Source organism: Scomber japonicus, chromosome 11 (genome assembly GCF_027409825.1).
Source record: "Scomber japonicus isolate fScoJap1 chromosome 11, fScoJap1.pri, whole genome shotgun sequence".
In the NCBI taxonomy this organism is placed as follows: domain Eukaryota; kingdom Metazoa; phylum Chordata; class Actinopteri; order Scombriformes; family Scombridae; genus Scomber; species Scomber japonicus.
In genome coordinates, this window is record NC_070588.1 from 20,311,453 (window position 1) to 20,335,847 (window position 24,395).

Genomic DNA, 24,395 nt, shown 5'->3' on the forward strand with positions numbered 1-24,395 from the left:
ATTAACAATACCCCAGTAGGTCATGACAGTGTGACAGTAAGCCAGTACAACAATACCAAGACCCTGAACTGAAGCATCTAACTGGAATTCTACTATGTATTTTAGGTATTATTCACACCTTTGACATATCAAAATGTCTTCTATACAAAAAAGGATCTATATTAGGATGCTGAGGTTGTGCTAACCGTATGGTCCCGGCTCTCCAGGTTGTCCTTGTGGTCCAGGAGAGCCAGGTGAACCTTTTCCTGGAGCACCTGGTGATCCAACCACTCCTGGAAGTCCTGGGGGTCCAATTTCACCTGAGGCCAAAGAAAAACAATCTTGTGCTTGGTACAAGCAGGTCTTTTAACTCATCGACTAAATTGAAGCAGGCTTCACACCAGACTTGTTATAACCTGCAGTACCTTTGATTCCCTGAGGTCCTGGTTTTCCTGTCAGGCCTTCCTGTCCAGGAACACCAGGTAGTCCAATGTTACCCTTCTCTCCCTGGAAGCCAGTAATTCCTTGGCGTCCCTGTTCACCTTTTGGGCCTGGCAGTCCTCGTCCTGGCTCACCCTGTAAGGGATAGATATGATTTACACGCCAACTCTGGCAGTAGTAATTTTACATGCCATTCAGATCCCACATTTATCATAAATATGTGATAGATGATATTGCAGTTGCTTTGTTGGATGTGAATTTTATTGTCTAAGAGAGCTGTTGAACTAATACACTTATTTGGTCCAATTTCCAAATGCATACTTGAATGTTGCCTCCCTTGTTCAGTCACATACATTTATAGATACTTCTTTCATTATGCGACAAATGTGACAACAACACTGAATAGACAATGATCAAGCAGTGACTTTCATAGCCGGAAATGGCATCCATCTCCCTTGTATCAAAGGCAGCAATTTATTTTCTTTAAATCTTAACATTTTCCATACAGTCTACCAATATTTTTTAGATATTTATAGTAGCTATCTGTGGTTTCAAACTCACAGTTACTTTTTTTTATTTGTTTGTTTATTTAACAATACAAATAGTAATTCAAGCAGTCACAGCATATGTATTATATATATGTATTATACAAGTAATTCATTATTATTAATGTGTATACACATGTAGAAGAATACATACTTTCTGTCCAGGTGAACCAGGTTTTCCAGTAAGGCCATCCTGTCCTGGTCTTCCTGGCTCTCCTGGAAATCCCTGAGTTCCTGGAATCCCACTGACTCCTGGAAACATGGCCCAAACATTTTCTCTGAGTTCTGTTTTGTTCTGGTCCTTTACATGTTTCTTTAAGAATCTTTATGTATCCACTAAATGTCTCTGATGTATCCATGAACAGAAGGAATGTGGTCAATTTTGAGTAATTTACCTTTGGGACCAGTTGGGCCTGGCAATCCAATTCCAGGGGGCCCGGTGTCACCTTTTTGTCCAGGGTAACCTGACACCCCGGGGTCTCCTGGATTGCCTCTGTCACCTGCAGCCACCAACATGCAAGTAAGCAAGACTACTTTTCAACAACCTTCACATATACATAATTAATAACATATAATCACCTCCTACATTGACTTTTTTTACAGTGGACTATGAATCAAAACAGACTACCACAGCTGAAGACGCTGTTTCCCACCTTGATGTCCAGGTCTGCCAGGTTCTCCTCGTGGTCCAGGTATACCCTGAGGTCCAGGTGTGCTCACAGTATGACCTGGCTCACCTTTTGCACCTGGTGGATGTAAAGTATAGGTTCTGAATGAATGAATGTACAGTGTGTAGCTGTTCTGTCAAGATAAAGGTCGATATGACTTCACTCATACTGTATGAGTCCCTTTTTTATAGTATTTGTGTAGATCTCAGACGTACCAGGTACTCCAGGTGTTCCAGGATTGCCTTGTCTCCCCGGATTGCCCTTCTCTCCGGGATCTCCCGGTTGTCCGAAGCCTGGCAAACCAGGGGGACCCCTCTCTCCATGGGTTCCAGTAAGACCAGGGTCCCCCTGTGGTCCACGCTCACCCTTGATGCCTTCTTTGGCCTGAAAGCAAGATAAGAATAATGAGGTGTCCAGTCTATTTAGTATTCTTTAAAGATTGATATTAAATTCAAAAGACTTAAAAAATATATTGCAATCCTAACTGCCATGCCACACAAACAATATGGACACACACACACACTTACAGGTTCTCCTTTAAGGCCAGGTATACCAGGATTGCCATCTCTCCCTGGTTGTCCATCCAGCCCCCGCTTCCCAGGTGAACCAGGAACACCAGGCAGACCTTTGTCCCCCTTCAGACCAGGAGCTATGAAAATGTCCCCTGGCTCACCAACAGCACCAGGGACTCCTATTAGCCCTTGACTGCCTTCAGTACCCTGTGCAAAGGGTAGGAAAGATGGTTCACATAGGTGAAGATAATGTCAATGACATATTCTTTCATTTGTCTCCTGCTCCATTTCCCTCAATCAAATGGGGAATTTATCCCAAATCTTGTTGTAATAGCCTCAGACATTATTCTACTTACAGGTCTTCCAGGATTTCCAGCTGGTCCAGATTGACCCTTTTCTCCTTTGCCACCAACTGCTCCAGGAGGTCCTGCCAGGGGGAAATGGGAATTGTACTCCTTCAATACTCATCACAGCAGGTATCAATACACGCAGGAAAAATAGGTGGAATAAGACAACAGCAGTGGTTACGTTTGGACGATAACTGTGAACACCTGAAACCAAAGTATTTAGAAAGCCCAAAAAATATTTGAATGCTCACATATTGAGAAGGTGAGCAGGTGGGTCTCTAGCAAAAAATACTTTTAGCTCACAGTCCTATGGTTTTGACTATTTTCACTTGACTGTAACTGAATTCACTTACCCCTCTCTCCTTTAGCGCCCTGGGGGCCAGGTAATCCGGTGGGGCCGGAACCTTCACACTGAAAACAGGTATCTCCTTGGTCACCTGATAAGGAGGTACAAAAACCCATTTAAAAATGTCCTGATTATGTAATACAGCAGCAATGAACATAAAACATAGAAACATAGAATTTTAATTAATCAATCACTCATAGTCATCAGCGTTAATTGTTGATAGTCTTACCTTTCTGTCCCAGTTCCCCTTGTAACCCAGGTGGTCCAGGTGGTCCAGGAGCTCCTTTCTCAATGTTACATTCATTGGGGTCAACTGTGTGGCCGTGTCACAGCACATACACACACACACATTAGGTTATTCAAGCATCTCTAGGTACGCACTCCTTGACTCCATGACCTATGACTCCATGATTTCATTGAATGGAATGATTGTATTTCAAGGTGAGGCATACCTGGCAGTCCTGGTGGTCCAGGGGCTCCAGTGAGCCCGGGTTGTCCTGGAGGTCCAGCTAGAGACTCTCCTTCTACACCCCTGTCTCCTTTCTCACCTATGTCTCCCTTCTGACCCCTCTCTCCACGAGGCCCTTCAATGAATTGGCCTGAAGCATAAGAAAGCCAACGTTAGTGTGTTATTTAGGTTAGCACCTTAATGTTGTGTTGTGTCAAAAAAATTTACCTGGAGGACCTGCCTCTCCCTGTGGACCAGGAAAACCTGTAGGTTAAGAACAAACCAAAAATTAAACAAAAACATGGCTATCACTGGATCGATGGAATTTATTAGTGAGCTTAAGAGCGTTTTTGAACGCATTATAGTATCCTTTTACCTTTTTCTCCTTGTAAACCTGGGAAACCTCTAGGGCCAGGGGGACCAGGGGCACCACTACCCTATAATTACATAAAGTACCACATTTACAAAGATGAAAAATACATTACCATTTAAAAAAATGTATGTTTAGGTGTATTAATTACACAGTTTGGTCACTATGTCAAATTAGCTTTACAGCCTGCCATTTTTCCTGAGGGCTTGCATTATCCCCTTAGCCACATGTATGTGTTTTGAAAGAGACAGGGGATAATCACATTTTGATTTATAGTTGGTGTAACCGAAAATCATCCCCCTAAGGCTTTCCTGAAGGCCAGAGCTATCTTGCTTGTAGTGTAGCTCATAACACATGCTGAAGTTATCTGCACTGTGTCTTAATTCAAGACTTCCTTGTCATGTTGTTTGTTTGGTATTCTTCCTGTTACATCTTAAAAATTATTGTTGGTTCATAAAGACTGTTTTGTGTACACATCAAGAAATTATTATCATTATTATTATTATCATTATTGTTAAATACTGCAATGCTTGTTCACTCCCTCCTGCACAGACCCTGCATTTACTTTATGGTTTGATAAAGGGGCTATAGCAATCTACAGTTTATACATAGAAATGTTCTATGTTCTTTTGTTTGCTTGTTTCAATTTATTTATTTATTTATTTTTTTTATTTTTTATTTTGTTTTCTCAATTTGCTCATGACCATTGTCTTCTTTATCTATACATTAACTTGTGACTATATGGGTGGGTGGATGGTATTATATAAATGTTTCTGATGATAATGCACTTTTGTATTCAGGAGATGGTTGGGTGAAATGAAGTCATACATATATCTTGTACACTTCTCTCAATTTATGTGGAAATACTTTGAAAACAAATAAAACATATTTACAAAAAAAGAAAGGAAGTAGTGCAATGCTAGATGCCACTAAATCCTACACGCACCTCACCCTTAATATGTTGTTAGCATCATGCTAAGCAAGAATTACTGTCCTGTGAGTTAGCCCACAGTGCATTTATTAAAGCTCTAAAAAGCAAATATATTTGGACACAGACGTATTTTTCTCTCATTTGTACATGAATATAACAATAACAACACACATGACTGTTTGTAGTTTTGTTTGTTTGAGAACAAGAAAGAAAGAGATACAAGCTGCCAATAGTTATTTCTACACACTCCCCTGAGCAGATTTTGAGTGATTTCTGTGATTGCTTTGACTAATACATTTATCATTTTTGTTAATAAACTATATTAGAAACAAAGTTTTATTCATAGCAGAGTATTGCTATGACATGTCTTAAAACATGTCTGGGAGGGATCATTAAAAATCCATGCAACTGATCTACTCTATTTTCTTTCAAATCTATTTCCCTACATGGTGAATTAAATAAAAACCTAAAATCCCTTAACTGTACATTAATTAAATTCACTAATATTTTACCTGAAAACTTCAGGTACAATATCAGGCTTCACTGAAGTGGTGTCATCTGATGTAACTTTTGTCAGGCTTGACTTGATTATATAACTGTAAAATCAGTGGAGTGCCCCTTTAACATGATCTCACGTTTTAACTAAATGAAATGTGGCGACATCTGCTGGTGTTTTTTTTTAATTCATCCTGTTTGTTGCTGATGGGAAGGAAAGGGAGATGGGTGGGAGAGAAAGAAAAACAGAGAAAGAGAGAGATTACTTACGTAGCCTGGTGGTCCTCTTTCTCCTTTTTCACCCTGAAACAAGACACAGAATTTAGTCTGTGTTATAATAACGCCTCCAAGAAAATGTAATCTGATATAATGGTATGTGCCAAATAAATTTTAAAAAGTGTATTATTTACCTGAGTACCGATGTATCCGGGATTGCCAGGAAAGCCTTTTTCTCCCTGTGTGAGAGTATTTTATTGCATTTTATTGTACTTTAAACATGTTTTAATGTAAAAGCAAACAACAGTTGGATAAGAGAGAAGGTAAATGATACATTAATTTATGGTTACCTTGGGTCCAGTCTCTCCCTCCTTTCCAGCTTTGCCCTTTAATTACAGACAAAAAGATCTCACTTTAATCATCACATAAATTGATTGTTAAGAGTCTTAAGCATATATAAACTTTAGTTACATGACAAAAAGTTTGTTTCCCATGTTAAATTTAATCTTCTGAGGCATTGGCTACTGACAACAACTAATGCTTAATACCTAAATTCTTCATGTATTATACCATCTCATAGACAGGCAATTTGGCCACTTACTATTTGTCCAGGTGGGCCTGGATCACCTTTGACACCATTGTGATAAGGGATGCAAAAGCCCTGAAAATGAACATGTGATATTCATATTTCAAAAGGTATAATGTTGAAGATAACATACAGCCTGTATGCACTGTAATGTAAAATATACACAACAATATTTGAAAGCAGAATACAAACTTTGTCTCCTTTCTCTCCTGGATATCCTGTGTCTCCCTTTAGAAATAAAAAATACAAACATGTTCAGAGAGAGAGAAATAACACACAATCTAAGTCATCTTGTGTTTGACAGTATCTATACATCACAATTCTCAAAATCTCTGTTCAGATTTTTGAAAACTAAGTGAGTACCTTTGGTCCAGGTATATAATTTGTGATAGGTGTTCCATCATGTGACTGAGCTGGAGGTCCAGGAGGGCCAGGTGGGCCACGAAATCCTTGGTCACCCTGCAGGGACACAACAATGATTGCAACAAACTGAAAATCTCTAGTCCCTTAAACTAAATAATCTCTTCAAAAGCCAAGTGGACTATCTGTGAAATGCATGCTGAAACACATATCATGAGAAAGATACTTTCCCATTTTTACCATGCTACCACCATGCTGTAGCAGAAATGTGTCTTTTCTAAAAAATAAAATAACATACAAAAAATGCATGAAGTACAAAACCTCTCACCTTATCTCCTTTCCCACCCACAAAGGCCAGCTTGTCACCCTGCGGGGAAGTAAAATAAAAAGTTTCTATGACATCTCAGCTGGGTGATCAAGTCCAAAGACGGACTTTAACTATAAAATCTTTATGCATGACTTGTTTTACCTTGTCTCCAGGAGGGCCTGGTTGACCAGGATCACCCTGCCAAACACAATATTGAATTAGTCAACCAAAATGATAATACCAATACTGTATCCAACTGATGAACAGCATCTGCCAGGTTATAAAGTCAAGTATCTATATTGTAATGTGTAATGTGTGCCCTTTCTGGTGTGGATTCCTTGTCTTATAAAGTGTATCACTAACACTGTAGGCTGAAACAGTCCATCTCTGTAGGAGTAACTCACTTTGGGTCCTTGATAGCCACGAGGTCCTGGGGGGCCGGTAGGTCCAGGATATCCATTTGATCCCTATGAGTGAAGGATGTGAAGTGTGTGGAAAGAACTTGGAATTATATGAAAACTCAGAATACATGACATGTGCTTTCATGCAAACACACACACACACAAAACATACAGGAAGTCCAGGTGTCCCCGGGAACCCTCTTTCTCCTTTCAAGGGAACAATCCCAATCACACCACCAGCTTCACCCTGCAGGATACAAACAACAAAAATAAGATCTCACTGGTAGATGCCTTATATGTGTCTTGTTTTACAAACATTTACATAGAATATATTAAAGCTTAAGCATAAAGCTGACCTTCAATCCAGGATGTCCTGGTATGCCCTGAGAAGAGAGGACAGTAGAAACAGATTTGTACATGTAACATATTCTAGCAGATATATATTTACATTTTCAAGATAGTGCTCTGTTAACATACTGCTGTGTCATTTGGAAATATTGCATTTCAATTGTTATAACTGTAATGTTTTAACTTCAGTTTTGTCCAGTTGGACAAATCCCAAAAACACTTGGCGGTCAGTTTAATAACAAGACAGCCTTTATTGTAATTTTTATGTTTTCAACAATGTTTTTACAGGACAACACTAATAACTAAAACATGTGGTGCTCAGTGAGGTGTAGGTTGTTGTGCAGGTTGCGGTTGCTCACAGGTGGTCCTTGAAGACCAGGAAAACCAGAAGTGCCATCCCTGCCTCTGTCTCCCTGAAACATACACGACACATTCAGAAGGCAAAACAGTTTGCAGGTTATAAAACAACAGAAAATATCAAGTGTGAAGGTGGTTTATCAGTTTTAGAAATTGCTTACTTTAGTTCCATTGCATCCTGGGATACCTGGCGCACCAGGTGGACCATCATTTCCATTGATGCCCTATGAGAGGAACAATTAGAGACAATTTGCAGTTACATAGTGACAAAGTGTCCCCCAGCTTCCTAACCATTCTGCCCTGTTTTAACCATTAAGTTTAACCAGTTAAACTCTCTATCATTTACTGGATTCCTGCAGGATGGGATCAAAGGAACTTACTGGTAGTCCTGGGTTTCCTGGAAAACCTGGCAGACCAGGAGGACCCTGCAAGATCACAAACACATCAATATTACTATGTCATGACAATACAACAATTAAGCAATAATTTGTGGGATTTGTGTAAGTCTGTCTTATCATTCCACACTGCTTATATCAGACCTTGTCATAATTTTGATGGTTAGCAACTTACCCGCACTCCTTTTATTCCAGGAGCCCCAGATTCACCAAAATCTCCCTAAAAAGAAATAAATGGCATGTATTCATTACATTTGGGACGGAGATTTGTTCACAATATCACATGTGTGGACTGGAGAACAAACACTAGGTAATCTTAAAAGTTATTGAAGGTTATTTATTTAAATGGTATGTGTGAAGTTGTACTGACCTTACTTCCCATTGCCCCTGGAGGCCCCTCAGGTCCCTGCATCCCTGGGAATCCCATATTGCCTTGAAGACCCGGAAATCCACGCTCACCCTGTGAAGCACAGGGGATCAGATTAATCATACAAGGACAAAAGAGTAGGGATAACTTTAACCATAAATGCTCAAAACAGGTAATTTTATGGTTTAATTAAACACATGAGGTTGACATCAAAAGTAAATTTCACAAGAAACAGAATAAGTACTGAATGACATTTTGACAGAGTTTCGCTGTATGTTATTGTGTACCTAACATTCAAACGGTCTTTGATGGATTTTGGATAAATGTTCAGAGAATGGGGCATCCTGCTGGTCTATGGTAGTGATTCCCAACCTAAGGGTCGAGAAACCTCAAAGACTTACCTAAGAAATGTGTTAACTTATAAATGTTACATTTTTTCCTTGTGAAATACAAAATAATGTTTTCCCTTGTCAAAACAGGTGATCACAAATGTATTTCCTATTAAAATAATAGGTTTGCTGCATTTTTGCTCAAAATAATCAGACTGAATTACCATTTTGTTTGACATCCTTCATTCATTGATTGTGATAATAATAATAATAATAATAATAATAATAATAATAATAATAATAATAATAATAATAATAATGATACATTTTATTTATAAAGCACTTTACATTTCCAAAGCAAAACTCAAACTGATAAGCAAAACTCAAATCTTATGTTTGAATCATTGAACAAATCTGAGATGCAATTAAGAGATCATGAACCAAGCTATTGTGATTCATGGTGCAGGGTCATATAAATGTAATGTTGTATTTATGCAATGTTTTTGCAAACAATAAAAAAACAGATATTGGTCCAAACAAAGTCTTTCTGGTACCAATCACAGTGACCAAAAAAACAAATTCAGATATATTGTTTTAAACTGTCTGCCACTAGATGGCAGCATTGATTCGTGAGGGAGAGTCAGGCCATAATCATCTTCACAACCCTGTGGGGATCATCCATGGATGAGACACTAATGTGTGAAATTAGGCAGTGAATAACTAAGTGCCATATTGAAATGATTATTTTTAGATTGATTTCTTGTGCCTGAACGCAAGATCAAATCAGTCACATCAGTCAGGGGAAACATTGTTGAACCATGGGAACCATCATCGGGTTCCCATGGCAACTCTTGTTGTGGAAGGCCAGGAAGTGATATCACTGGAAATAAAGCTCAAAGGAGATTTTGTGAGGGTGGTTTGGAGCCTTTCAGCACTATTCAAAACACATAAGTGCTTAGAAACCACAGTGGATTGGCACGGCTCCACTGAACACAGTCAGTACATCTGTTGTTGTCGGCAGAGCTGAATGTTTGGCTACTGTGGCTGTAAGAATGAACCATAAAAGGCCAGACTGCTGCTCTAAGAGGACAGATAACACTCTGGAGACGTGTGATGTAGCTGAGCCAATAATACACACATACACACAAGCAGCAGGAGCTGAAATGAAAAATAAATCCACATAGTTGCTTTAAAGCAGTGGTCCAAAACATTTTTTGCTTGTGACAAAATATAACAAAACAATGTTGACTTACTGATTGCATATACATTTTTAAAACATTTTTGTCTTTATTTTAATCTTCAAGTAAAGAGATACAATTTATTACAGTTAACAAGTCAACAAGAGAAAAGTCTGAAAAATGTAACATGATTTTGTGTGGCAGAAATATTTTAGTTCTGGTTCCTGTCTTCATCAATCAATCAATCAATCAATCAATCAATCAACCAATGACATTTATTTGGCATATAATCATATACGGTTAAATCACAAGGAAACAGTCTCTGCCTTGCCCTTCTCACCACTGTCTTAATATGCAGCACCTAGGTCAGACCCTCAGTGATGTGGACACCAGGGTACATGAAGCTGTCCACCCTCTCCACCGAGGACCTGTTGATATTAACAGGGGCGTAGTTCCCTCCCTGCTTCTTCCCAGAATCCAATATCAGCTCCTTAGTCTTGGTGACATTCAAGAGCAGGTTGTTGTCCTGACACCAGGACAGTGGTAGTAGGCCTTAAAGTAGGCCTTTTCATTGTTTTCTGTGATCAGGCCCACCACAGCTGTGTTGTCAGCAAACTTGATTATGTTGGAGTCAAAAGTGGCTACAAAGTCATGTGTATACAGGGGGTACAGCATAGATCTTCTGTAAGGTTTATCTTAAATCCTCTTGTGGGGGTTCTGACCACCATGTTGGGAACTGTTGTTTATCACTTCTTTTTTTGGCTGAGGGATCATACAATTAAACGTAGTGCAAGACTATGTATGTTAATTCTGCAGTAACAGAATATATGTGCTTGTTTCTGACTGAAAGAAGGAGGACACCCCACACATATAATCGTTATGTTTAACAGTTTTGTGATATTCAATTTCATGTATTATTGTCAACACATCACATTTTAAAAAACCAAAACCAACAGTTTCAAAGCTCAACTGTCTGTGTCACTTAACCCCAAGCCCATTAACTGGATTAAAGGTGAATCTGTTGGAAACTATTTTCATCTGCAAATTTTGTTTTAAGGTGGTTTGTTGACATCTAGAAACATATCCCCAGACATGTCCTTTAATGTTAACATCTTAACATTGCTACATTGCTATAGGCAGTTAATAGCAGCTTTTCATGTTTCAGGTCAGTGATTAACTCTTATGCTAAAGTGCTGAAAGCTCAAAGGCTCAGAGCCAGTTCATGGCTGGTGTCCGTGCTGCTTGCACATCTGTATCTGAGAGCTTTACTCAGTCTGATGTGAATAAAGCCCTCAGCCCAGCTGTGTGTCCGGACATGCTCTAATTCAAACTGATCTTTGTTCCCTTCTTGGTCTCTGCTCCATGACTGAGCCCCATCCACAGCATTTCTACCCAGGCCCAACTCCAGTCTATCCCACTGAGCTGACTCCATTAGTCTGAACATAGGAAGCATTGTCACAGCTACTACAGCTTGCTATTAATTTACAAATCCTGCACTTTGCAACAACAGCAAATTTACCAAAAGGTCTCATATCAAATGAATACAAAAACATATGAGGATTGAACATTAGTGAAACTGGCAAATGTTAAAACAGAAGTCCCACCTTTGCTCCTTTCACGCCACTGCAGTCGCATTTTCCACATGATGCTCCACAACCCTGAGGAAGAAGAGAAACATAAAAATAAATGATCCATCAATTAAATTGTAGGCTTTGTGTTTGACAAAAAAGAGAGAAAAAAAACATTGTAAACACGAAGTTTAAGACCAGCAGTACCTCCACTGACCTACAAAGTGTTTGCCAGCAGACACCTGCAGGGTCTTCTTTTTAATGACTCTCAGCAGGTGTCTGTTATACAGCTCTATCTCCTCTATCATGTCATTGAAGTGAATGAAGTCCATAACGTATGTTGCACAATCTCTTCATTCTTTTATAGCACACAAGTGTCCTGCTCCTGTGAGACGGACTATAGGTTCTCCACTAGCACGTTAAATCACCACAGTGGACAGCCAGACAGATTCCTACAATGTTTTCATGCAAGCCTGCTGATTTATTCCACAGATGAGCATTTATAAATCAGAAAAAGAGGTCACTACTGTTCTGCACTCTGTAGTATCTTAAACCTACATTGACTTTTTTGTCAATTGGGTACAATAGAAATATTCTGTAGACACATTATTATCACCTTTCAAAGTGATGTGGTGAAATGTATTCGCAAACATCTAACAACTTTTTGGTGCTGGGCAGGTAGTGTACAATGGATTTATTAGAGTATTTGAAAAAAAAGGAACTGCCAAGTTGATTGTTATTTATCTGAGCATCAACATTGCATTTTTATATAGTAATATAAAAATATAGATTATATAAGCTTAAAGTTTACTGATGATGCTTCTAATAAGGTAACCAATGTTTTAATTCCCATAATCAAATTACTTTTAAGCTACATCAAGCGACAGTTGATGAACTTTGTAGAATTGCATGCAGGCAGCAGGATATTAATGCAGCTGGCCTCAGCCCTCTCAATGCCCCCACCCCACCTCCGCCCTGCTTCCTCTCCTCTAGGATCTCTAGAGGCCAGAGCCTGGGAACTGGCCTACACTGCCTTGCTCTCTTCCATCGCTCTTCTTCTCCTTTTCCCTCAGTCATCCAGCTGTTGCTTGACTCACGTGCAAGGCGTCCAGCCAAAAGCCTGTCAGGGCTTTGGACATGCTCTGCAGGCTTGTGTAGAGAGTACACAGCTATAACCACAAGAATTTCTCTCTCTCTGTCTCTTGTTCTCACACACATGAGAAATAAATGGCTCCATTACCATCCACCGTGATCCATTCCCAACTTTCTAACTATGACATCTCATACATATGTCATTGTCAATTATAGATTTTCTTTAACTCAGTTTCCTGTCCAAGTCTTGCTTCAATTCCCTGTCTTCCATCTTACATGCCATCCTCTCAAACATACCTGATAACTGAATCAATATGTGGCTCTGAAGTTTTAGGAAACCATGGGAACCAGACTTCACTCACTTAAGCCCCAACTGCCCACACCCTGTCTCAATGCACTTGTTCTCCTATATGCACATGTGTGGCCTGCTACATCATGTCATTTCCCATTCCTGCACTCTCAAGCACCTCTAATTCACACCATCACAACTCTCCACCTCCTTAACTGTTTTTATTATTAATTTCTTAATTTCTGTCATGCCACAGGAAAACTTCAGGAACACCTGCTTCACATCAGATTAGTGTCATAAGACAAACAGAGGAAAAGGAATAATGACTGAGAAAATTAAGCACATGTGTGCTTCATTCTAAAAGAAAACTGCAGGCACACAGCAATAAGACTGGTGCCGGATGTCACAAAGGGAGTTAAGGTACATTAATGCAGTGAGGGAACCACTGAAGTAAACCACAGCTGGTCATGGTTGTGTTGCTTAATATTCCCTCATTCACCTGCAGCTCTCCGTCTGTCTCAGATTTGTCCTTTGTCTGCACTTGTCTTCTGTCCTCTTTAAGACAAAACTTAGCTGAGCAGACATTCCTGCACGCTGGAGAGCATGACAAGGGAACTCAAAGCGATGAGGACGTTGTGTGTTCTTGTGTGTGTGATGAAAAGCACCACCCTGTGATGTCTAATGCTGGATCTCCAAACAGAGCACAGTAATCTGCAGGTAGATCAAAGCAGAGTTTACTGTCTTTGATTTCTCCATTTTTTTTTTCTTTCTGCGTCCATTATGCATTGCCATAAACCCAAACACCAGATGGGAGCGATGGCACAAAGAACCAACTGACATCTGCACAAAAAGAGCATCTTGCTAATGACTCTTTCAGTCATATATAGTCTGATTACATATCTAGGTCTTGGTAAAGGGGATCTTAAGAGGACCTTATCAGACAAATCCTTGGGTATGGGATGATGAGGGATGTGAGTGTTTACCTATACCACAAGAAGGGCAACTAACTCTAACATAAATATATTTTTTATATGATGGAGGTGAAAGGTGGATGAAAACCTTACCAGTTCACATGTGGGCCAAAGCTGGAATATATAGACAGTGGTGCAATTTATTCAAGTACTGTGTGTAAGTATAGCTTTCGAGATACTTGTACTTTTCTCGGGTAAGAGAAAAAGTTAAAAACACTTGTTTCTCAGAGTCCTGAGTGATATCTTTAAATAGAATGTGTTGTCTGACCAACAGACCAAAACCTAAAGATATTTAGTTTATCACATATGAGAACAAAATAGATGAATTCTCACATCTAAGAGCCAGACACAACACCATTTTTGGCAATCTGAAAAGATTGCTGGGGAAATGACTCAAACTATTAGCAATAATCAGAATAGTTTCTGGTTAATTTCATGTATTTAAATATTGTATCATTGCTATTTTTACTAAGTTTTACCAGTTTTCAATCCAAATCTGCATACAGACTACCAGCACAGTACAGAGTGTGCACATGTTGAATATTGCTGGAGCCACAGACTGTGAGAAAATCAGGAGATGAAGATGACGTTAGTCTTCCCAAACAGTGTGATCTTCCACAGAGCAAACAGACTAAGCAGAAGCATGAGGCTCTTCAGTGTTGAGTGTCTACTGTGAATATACAGTGGCTGGTGAGTCACTGAGCACTTGTGGCTCTGTATCAGATCCAGTAAACCTGCCCCAGACAGACTCACGTGTCTCAGGACAAGTGTTTATGTCATTCCTAAGTCTGGACGGCAGGCCAGGATGTCTCTGAACTGTGAAAAATCAATATGACGTATTGATGATGTACTGTGGCTGAATGTTTACGTTCACGGGGCACTGCGCAAAACAGTGCCTTATCATAATTGCGTGTATATGACAATGTGTTTGTGATTGTTTAGTGAGGCTGGAGCTGGCTGAGAAACACAGGCCTCAAAGTTTGCTTTGACAGAATCTGAGATAGATTCACGAAATGCCAACAGAAAGGGGAGGAAGGGGTGGGCATAATGCTAAAGAGATTTGTAACATGGTACGCAGATACACATGTATGCAGAGTACAGGCCTTCATAATGTAGGAACATCAGAGATGCTGGCGGTTACATCAGTTCAAGACTTTTCCCGAAAGGCGTAATGTTTCAACAGCACTTGCTCGATATGTCTGACATAGTCAGATAGCGAATTCCAGTACAGAGATGAGCCCAGGAGAGAGGAAATGATGAGTAATGTTTACTTTTGAGATCACAGGCCTTGGCTAGCGAGAGATGCTGGTCTAAAAAGCTCAACATTAACATAAACACTCAATGCAAAGCGCTGTTGAGTGTAGGAACTGTTGCATAAGTAGATCCCGCTCAGGAGAGATACACCATGATGGCAAACACAGCCTGTTACCTGGTATTGTATATCTGAAATTCATTTTCACAGATTTCACCTAGTGAAAAGGAAAAAAAACAATACCCCGATTGACAAAACAATTTCACAACAGTCCATTTAGTAGCTGTTCTGTAAGTTTCAGTGGTATCAAATTATCTTCCTACGCAGACATAGTTTTCCCAGTTGTCATGGAAATGAGAGTGTTCAAATTTCTGTTTTATCTGAGCACTTTAAATACTTCTCGTACATGTTGGCATAAAAGTTGAGTTGAGATTGGAAGTCCGTACTTGAAGTTGGAAACAGGGGACAACTAAACAATCTTACCACAAGGTCCATTCGGTAACTGTTTCAATCAAACTTCATTCTTGACGTCATCTTACAGTAAAGGCATCTTAACTATTTTTTGTCAAACAATAGATGGAAATGGAAAGTAATTTACAGTATTTGCACAATTATGAGCTTTAGTCACAGCAACTGAATTTTCCCAAATCTACATAGAAGGTTGCTTTCTTTTCAGCCCTCAGGGTACAGTCATTCTGTTTGTCCTTCAGCTTTATGTGCCTCTATGACTCATTTCCTCTGTCTTTCTCACCAAAGTGGGGACTCAATTCCTCATGCTGACCTCCAAACATGGGTGATATACTTAAAAATGCATCCTAAAATGTCAAAAACTTTCATTTTGTGTGACACAATTACAATAATTTATTTATCTCAGCCTGCTGCATACATAATGAACATAATGAAGTGTTATGAATAGCTTAGATGCAGAACTGATTTCTCCCACATAGGGGCAGAAATGTTCCCACCGCTGGAGTTCTCCACATTGAACAGATGAATTTTAACTATGTCTGTCCTTTCAAGTTAAGAGGAACTGAACAATCACATAAACATCTGGTCAATGTCATCAACAGACCTTTCTTTGAAAGATACCACATTCCCAGCATATTCCTGCCATAACCCCCCACTTCTGCTAAAGTATCGCAGAAAAACCCTTGAGGATCCTGGAAGGGATGATCCATTGAAAAGCTGAAGTGTGGGACGACAGATGTGTAATTTCATATCCTTTCTTCTTCTTTACATGTACAGGTAATGTGTCTAAACAGTACACACACACACACACGCGCACACACACACACACACACACACACACACAGAACTGCTACTTTGGGATATCACTGTATGGATTTAAAATTATATGTATACACGCAAATTAAAACAGGATATAGCCAGTACCCAATTTACTCAAATGACCTATAGATATTCAGTTACATGTTCAGGAAACAAACAAGCTATCTTTCCTTTGATCTAATCTGATGCCATTTTCTGTTGCGGCTGACAACATTAACCAAAGTCATGCACAAAACTCGTAGTTGCTCTTATCTGGAAACAAGTGCTGGAGAAGTCTGTTGTTTCTGTAAGTGTTTTCAGAAAACAAAACACACTTTTTCCTAGCTCTGTGGTGTGAAAATCTAGGTAGTCACAGAAAATGGTTTGACTGGAGGAATCCCTCTTTGTTTATCTCCTCGGCTGATAGGGAGCAGAGAGGAGGCTTCCTTCCGTATTGATAGGGATTTTACTGAAGGGGGACTTGATAACTTTACCCATTCAGTTTCATTATTACTTTGCTTTCCAGACTTTTGTCAAGCTTGCACTCCTTCTCACACATCTATGCACCTATGTCCTTAGTGTAACTACCCATTGAGGGTATTTAACGCTTATGTGATGTAAAGAATGGGATGTCTTGCATGTCTATGTGCACATTGAAAGAGTGACTGATCCTTCCTCCTCTCTATACTAGCTGAGAGGAAACCCAGTCCCACTGTAACTTCAATAAAAGAAATATGAAATCCACAGTCTTCGATGCAAAGATTAATTGCAAAGTTTAGCTGAATATAAGTCACGAGTCTGTTAGCCAAATTTTAAGTATTTTTTATAGTCTTTTTAGTGAACAGTGGTCAATATTGTTTTAATGTACATATGGACATATTCTGAAGTGTCCATTGATACTCTGCCTCAGTTAGTTTTCATTCCTACCTGCTTCTTAATCAAAGTCAGTAGTGATTGTAGCGATCCAGAGTCTGGTATGAACTCCAAGACAGTAACAGTGTTGTTGATTAAAGATGATTACTCCAAGATAATATGTAACCTGTCTGTAACCCACAGCCTGGTGTGACAAAACAAGCTAAAGCTAAAGGGCACTTCAGTAGCTTTCAGCTGCTTGGATTTCTCATGTGGATCTGTTACAGCTCCTCTCTTCTCCACACACCCAAAACCAAAAGTTTTAGTCACAATCCCCCAGACTCAATTGTTTTGCTTCAGTGTAAACTGCTCTAAACTTTCTCATGGCCTCTCAACTATGTGTAAACCAGCTTCAGGAGATGTGAACGAGTCATAATATATTTCACTACATTTCCTTTGTTTTGGGCAATTTGCTGTTTAGGTTGATTTCAAATTGACTGATCTAATTGCTTGTAATAACAACAGAGGATATTTTCTCTTTTGTGGACTAAAATCACAAGTAGAGTTATGAAGCACATTTTTTCTTTCAGTGTGTTAAAATGAGGCGTGTAAGTTCCTGTGTCCCTTTACAGTCAATCTCAATTCCAACACAGTAAGTACTGTCAGTAACACATGTTTCAAGGCCGTTTATACAGTACCTTCATTATGAGCTATCAAGCAGGATACTACGGTGGCCGAGACCCGCCATAGCTGCAAATAAAAGTAACGCTGCAACGCTACATGTACTTTTTAATGTGTTATTTGGTCAGGCGATGTAGCCCCAGGTTTGAAGTTGAACTGGAGAATGCCGGTGTATTGTTAGCTTCGGCTAACACGGGGAGACCACTAACGAGAGTGGAAACAACTGACGGCTACATAGTTCCGGCAGCTTATTACTGTCGTTGTTGTTGTTGCTTGTACGTGTAGGTCAGGAAAAGACGTAAAAGGGACCGTATATGGTTTGTTATTTGTGTTATTACGTTACGTGTTGGACTAAATACATGGACATATTGAGGAAAGTATTTCGATGTTATGGAAACGGATTTCATATTTCACAAGAATGGATACTTGGCGAGCTGTACAGAAAGTCCTGAGTCATAAGATGATCGTTGTGGATAAAGGGAAGACTTTGAAGGTATGTAGAGATTATAGCTGTGAGCAACCAATATAATTCGTGAGTGGTCTTGAATGAATCAGGGCAACCTATGCTTTCTAACAATGTACGGCATGAATAAATATGTTTAAGGGTTGGTGTTTAAAAGATTCAGAAGGACTTGTGGCTACCTCCCAACCTACGACCCGTCCCGTAGGCGGAACAGCGTGTTTTAAGTGTCTGCAGTTCCGATCCTCATCCCCATGTTGGCTGAAACAGACAAGTCACCCTCAAACACTACCATTTTCACTTACTTTCTAGTTCGTTTTCCAATTCGTAGTCCTGTTGTTGTTGTTTCTTCTTCCGGTGTTTCGGCAAAAACAGTCCCCGGTAATCCACTTCCGTTGTGTCTTTTTTATATTTGCATCGTTTTTTTTATTATATGCTGCGGTGTTTTTTTTGTTTGCTGCGGTGTTTCTTTTATTTGCAGCGGCGTTTGTTTTTATTTGCAGCGTTTTTTTTGTTTGCTGCGGTGTTTCTTTTATTTGCAGCGGCGTTTGTTTTTATTTGCAGCGTTTTTTTTGTTTGCTGCGGTGTGTCTTTTTATTTGCAGCGTTTCTTTTATATGCAGCAGTGTTTCTTTTTATTTGCAGCAGCGTTTGTTTTTGTTTGCAGCGTTACTTTTATTTGCAGCTATGGCGGGTCTCGGCCACCGTAGGGATCCTACTCTGTTACAGACAATTTACTACAGTGCCATAGAATTGGTCTAAAATGCTTAACTCATGTAAGTCACTCCATAAAGATGTGCTTGTGGCCTTAAGTCACAGATCATGGCTTACATATGGAAACAATCAGGATAACTTTACTCCATAAATGTCAGAAGGATCTCACTTGGCAGCAAGGCTCATTAAGCAGCACTAAATGAGACAATAAAACACCACACTAAAAGACAGGGCGTACAGGGCTTTGTAAGCAGAGACACCTACACTAATGCTACTTATTAGCTGATTCTGAAGTCATGAAAACTGTAGGAATTAAGTGTCTCTGTGCTATTGACTCATTCTGGCCTCTCTGTGGTTGTGGGTATTGATTTGTTTTGTCTTTGTTGCCAATAAGAGCACAGGTGCTACTGGCTGCAACTATACTGTCCTACAACAGTCTTCAGCTATACACACTGAATTAGGAGAGAGTTCATTTCAAAACAGAAAAAGCCAAACAAAATAATAAAAACTGGTGGAGGAGGATGCATTTTTTCAGACAGACTGTGCTGGGTTGAACTGGGCCGTTCTGACATTCCTGGCCTTCTCTGGTACTGAGAGGCTGGGATGAGAGAATAGAAAGTGGAGGAGGGGAATTTTCTGTCTGACTGCCATACTTGGTCGAAAAGGCTCCTGGTGCAACTTGCTCTGTAAACAGTATGAGTGTATTTCTGTGTGAGGGTGAGCTGCGTGCGCACTGGCTGGAATGGTACTACGTGAAACAGCACTTTTTAATGCCAAGGGTTGATGTTGAGTTGAGCCAAACCATTTTTCATGTTAACTGCTCCTGTGAACTAGAACCTTTGAACATATTTCATGAAACCTCTTGTCTGCAGTATGAAAGCACAATTTCCCACTTGATTAATTTATTGGAGAAATTCAAACCCTATATTAGGCAACTGAAGTGGCTTTTTTATTGTAGCAAGTTAGTAAGATTAGGAATACCTCATTTACATGCACTGAACATTACTGAAGCAGCGTGCTAGCTTAACTTAGCACAAAGTCTGAAAACAGATAGAAAGAGCTATAGTTTGGCTCTGTTAAAAAAGAAAATCAACTATAGAACATCTCAAGCTGACTAATTAACACACTGCAGCTCATTTATTAAATACAGCAGGGTGGGGTGGTGCAAAGCCAGAATAGCTGTTTCCAGTGTTTGTGCTAACCTAACAAGCTGCATGCAGTAGATTCATTTTGTTAGCATGAAAGTATCAATCTTCTCATCTAACTCTATAGCAAATAAGTGTTTCCCAAAATGCCCATTAACAAATGCCCACTTGACAGCTCCAAATGCCTAAAGATAGAATTACAAATTAAATGTCAGATACACACAGTAGTAACGCAGAAATCAAAGGCCACGCTGAGTGTCCTATCGAGAGACATACATTCTGCAATAAAACAGGGCTATGTTTTCTGTTTCCTTTATTTAAGGAGTCCTGTAGCTCTTGTTCACTGAGACCAACTTGATGTAAAACATGTCCTGTTCTGGCTGCAGGCAGCACCTGTATACATCTACACACTGAAATAATTCAGGGCTTCTCTAACCAAAAGCAGATGCATCTGCAGAGAACTGATCTCTCTCTCTCTCTCTCTCTCTCTCTCTCTCTCTCTCTCACTCACACTCACACTCACACTCACACTCACACACACACATACACACACACATATCCAAAATAATAAATACCAGACTTGGTGCTAATCCCAGAAATCATAAAACTTGTGCAAACTTCATGGGATTAGATTTTAACATCACACTTACATAAATCTAGCCTAAATTTGTAAAGAAAAAAAAGCATTAAATGACTGAACGCACTCACACACAAAAGTTAATGAACATTCAGTTCATGCATGACCAAGCATGACCAAGTTAATGTTGCCTGTCATTAAGTTGCGGCTAGAGGACACGAGAACTGGGGTCTGAAAGTTACAAAAACTGTATCTCTACCAAAAACACATCGAGTATATCACCCATTTATCACAGTCAAGCATGTCTACACTTAACTTCAGCATCTCAACGAACACAGAGAGCTATAACATGAGCAGATGTCAAGAATAATGCTGCAATGAAGTCAATCATGTCCAGCTGTGGATCACACTGCAAAAACAGCTAATCTGCCGGGACTGCAGACACTGTTGAACATGTCAGTGGATGTACGATGTGAAGCAGGAATATTGTACAGTCCTCTTCAGCAGAGCACCACCAGACATGTCAACAGTCCACTGAGGAATTCTCACATGCAAAATTAACTCTGCAAATGGGAAAATTGTTTTAGAGAATTTCTCAGGCCTTGACAGCCCTGTAGTTGGCTGATCTTCAAGAGCTAGTGGGATAATTGCAGCTGCTGATTGCTCACTGTTCATGCTGAGAAAACGACTGAAAAGGGACAAAAAAAAAAAGATAATATGGGTGGCAAAGAGGCTGAATAACTACATCAGTCCAATAATACAACATCATTAGACATCATTACAGTGATTTAGTTGACATGACCAGCACCAAAAACAATAAGTCATCTTTCACTCAACTGCATTTAAGCCAGATCCATGCCACATTAATGCTTCTAACACATCCAATACAATATTACTGCCATAGATTACAGAGGTCTCTGACCTCTCCTAATCAGTTAGCCCATCTGCATCCCATCTTGACCAGTCACATGACCCCCAAAAGACTCATCCTGTTGACCCCTAACCTCTGATGAGGCCATTAGAGGAGATTTAGAGGTTCAAACAGAGCTTTCAATATACGGTTTATCTTGATAACTAGGCTCTTCTTCAGTGTGTGTGAAAGTAACCACATGTGGATGAAATGTTACTTTTTAACAAATTAAGCAAGACTCCTTACTCTTGACTCAAGACTACTTATCTCTTGGCCTTAGAGGGGACTTTCCGTCATTAAATACACGCACACACACATCCACGCACACACACACACACACACACACACATAAATACACTAGTGATCCACACAAGAACAGCTGATGGCACTCTTATCCTGTGTTGAGGATATAAGATGCAGTTAAGTCCTAAAATGCTGGAGATGCGGTGTCTAACTTTTGTACCGAAATCTGGCATGCTATCAGTGAAATGTATACTGCTGCACTTGTTTTTTTCTGCCATTGGGCTTCTTCCTTTCTCTCCAGTGCTCTTTTCACATGCCCACACACTGTTCTCATTCCTCAACAATCCCACAGGAACAGGACCAAGTACTGACACACACAAACATCAAATCATAAGCTCTCTACCTCTGAACTTCTTTCTTGTTTGCTTTCTCTGCTGCATCAGTTTGAGATGCCTGTTCTGCAGAAAAAAAAATATGAGGTCTAGTTTTTGCACTATTTCTCTGCTAATAAATCTGGTAGTGATAAAGATGAGCGATGTTCAGGGGGAGGTGGAAGGAGCAAGAACAGGTAGACAAAACAGCAACAACTTTGACTTTTGTTTTCTCTGAAAAAGAGCCAGTTCAGTTCATATGAGCTGCTGCTGAGCTCTGCCTGTGAATGTGCAGCACTGTGCCACAGGATATAGGGTTTAGGAAGCCATTCTTTCTCTAAGGAGGAAGGCCTCTTCCTTGCCTTTTATGCTCACAAAGACAAGAAGGGGTTGGGTCAGCCTCGCTTCTCTCAAGAGTGCTCTGGTATCTGGGAATAGCGTCAGCACGTGAGGACAAGGCATGACCTCTGTGACTTATGACCAACTAAATACCTCCAACCTGGAATATTCTCACGTAAGCTCCTTGACAACAAAAAAACAACAAATGATAAAGCAGAGAAATAATTAATTTAATTGCATTAGTTTTAAAGTTTAAAAACCGAAAATCTAAAAATAGTGTCTCTTTTACAAAACACATACACACACGTTATATGGAAGCATCTGGGATGTGAGTTAGTAATTTATATAAAGATGTTTCACCATCACTGTTATACAAACACAGTCAATCCACCACGGAGTATACATGGACAGGAAGTGTGTGCACACAAGTTCTATTTCAAATCCTTTTTAACCAAGCTCCTTCCAGCTGTGCATTCTGCACATATTTAGATGTTTTTCATTTCAAAATAGTAAATCCCCCTTTTAATTACCCTCATCCTCAGAAACACAGAAACTTTTATAAGATACATAATTGAGGCAACACGAAATGATTAAGGATTACTGTGAGAAAGAGGAAATTCCAAGGACCAGTGAATGAAAGCCTTCATCTCTGTCCTTTGCTTCCAACTCTGCAACAAACTTATAGATAATGGAGCCTTTTAGTCCCATTATCATACCATACTCTTCAGATGATAGCTATCTAATAGACAGAAGTACTCTCTATTGTTCTCTTGTTTCTATATCAGGCCTTATCTCCCACATCACCATTACATCAGTGCCGTTTCAACATATGGGGAGACTGTAACTTACAGATTATACCGCCCTGAAGTCTGAGCTTTGCTTGCAGAGAGATGCCGAACCCTGACAACAGATCTGCTCATGTATCAGCTAAAAATGTCTTAATCTGCTTCTAGACTCAGCTATGCATTGAAAGATTAGGATATCTCCTCTTTTTCCTGATGTGAACCCACGTCATGACCGGCTGAGCTTATTTCCTACTCAAAGTTATCTGATAAGCCTTTCTGGGACAATTTAGTAGAATAGCAGCTACATAAATGAACAGTTCTCATTGTCCGGCAAGTCGACAGGGTGCAACTGCCAGCAGCAACTTAAAAGAGCAACACAGGAGGAGATGAATAAAGCATCTGTTCTTCCAGGAAAGACGGTCAAGGCTCCAGGTGTGGATACACGAGTACCCTTGGTTCCTGTGAATTACAGTCAGCTCCGACTCACGTTCTGCTATTTCTATCAATCTCACTCAGTACAGTTTGTGCCTTAAAAGTCTAGTACTATGTAGTGCAACTCAGATAAGATGAGGGGAGTGTGCAGGAATATGTGAGTTACACAGTAAGAGAGGCAGTGTACAGACAGTTATAAATCAGATTATATCACATCAGATATCACTGCAATGTTAAGGTGACAGAAATAGAAATGCCTCCATTCATTTAATGCTCAGACTTATTGAAGGGCGCCACACACCGCATCTGGAGAGAGCTTTAATCAGTTCACTTTTAAAGGTTCAAATATGAAGCATGTGCCTTTTTTGATTGTAATATCATGGGGTCATGTGTCTTCACTGTCTACATTCAGTGTCCTTTTATTCATCCAAACCCTATATGCCAGAATCTCCCCACCAAAAACATAAACTGATCATTTCTTCCACCCCTTTCATTGCTTTCTCATCTGTACTGTCACAAATAA

At 39.7% G+C, this 24,395-nt stretch overlaps 1 protein-coding gene across 1 annotated transcript in view; it reads right to left on the reverse strand.

The window, feature by feature from the left end:
• The window catches only part of col4a1 (collagen, type IV, alpha 1), a 41,638-nt gene that overhangs the window by 11,096 nt on the left and 6,147 nt on the right, over positions 1–24,395 (reverse strand). The window contains exons 2-31 of the mRNA XM_053329067.1: positions 11,531–11,584; positions 8,423–8,512; positions 8,228–8,272; positions 8,038–8,082; positions 7,819–7,881; positions 7,660–7,713; positions 7,309–7,335; positions 7,125–7,199; positions 6,956–7,018; positions 6,714–6,749; positions 6,573–6,611; positions 6,248–6,343; positions 6,077–6,112; positions 5,900–5,959; positions 5,649–5,684; positions 5,493–5,537; positions 5,353–5,385; positions 3,663–3,723; positions 3,515–3,550; positions 3,291–3,437; positions 3,068–3,151; positions 2,846–2,929; positions 2,502–2,572; positions 2,161–2,352; positions 1,849–2,017; positions 1,619–1,711; positions 1,361–1,465; positions 1,120–1,217; positions 405–555; positions 186–299 (exon numbers count right to left, since the gene is read on the reverse strand). Of these exons, the coding sequence (XP_053185042.1) occupies positions 186–299; positions 405–555; positions 1,120–1,217; positions 1,361–1,465; positions 1,619–1,711; positions 1,849–2,017; positions 2,161–2,352; positions 2,502–2,572; positions 2,846–2,929; positions 3,068–3,151; positions 3,291–3,437; positions 3,515–3,550; positions 3,663–3,723; positions 5,353–5,385; positions 5,493–5,537; positions 5,649–5,684; positions 5,900–5,959; positions 6,077–6,112; positions 6,248–6,343; positions 6,573–6,611; positions 6,714–6,749; positions 6,956–7,018; positions 7,125–7,199; positions 7,309–7,335; positions 7,660–7,713; positions 7,819–7,881; positions 8,038–8,082; positions 8,228–8,272; positions 8,423–8,512; positions 11,531–11,584 (2,302 nt within the window). The remainder of the gene's footprint in view (positions 1–185; positions 300–404; positions 556–1,119; positions 1,218–1,360; positions 1,466–1,618; positions 1,712–1,848; positions 2,018–2,160; positions 2,353–2,501; positions 2,573–2,845; positions 2,930–3,067; positions 3,152–3,290; positions 3,438–3,514; positions 3,551–3,662; positions 3,724–5,352; positions 5,386–5,492; positions 5,538–5,648; positions 5,685–5,899; positions 5,960–6,076; positions 6,113–6,247; positions 6,344–6,572; positions 6,612–6,713; positions 6,750–6,955; positions 7,019–7,124; positions 7,200–7,308; positions 7,336–7,659; positions 7,714–7,818; positions 7,882–8,037; positions 8,083–8,227; positions 8,273–8,422; positions 8,513–11,530; positions 11,585–24,395) is intronic.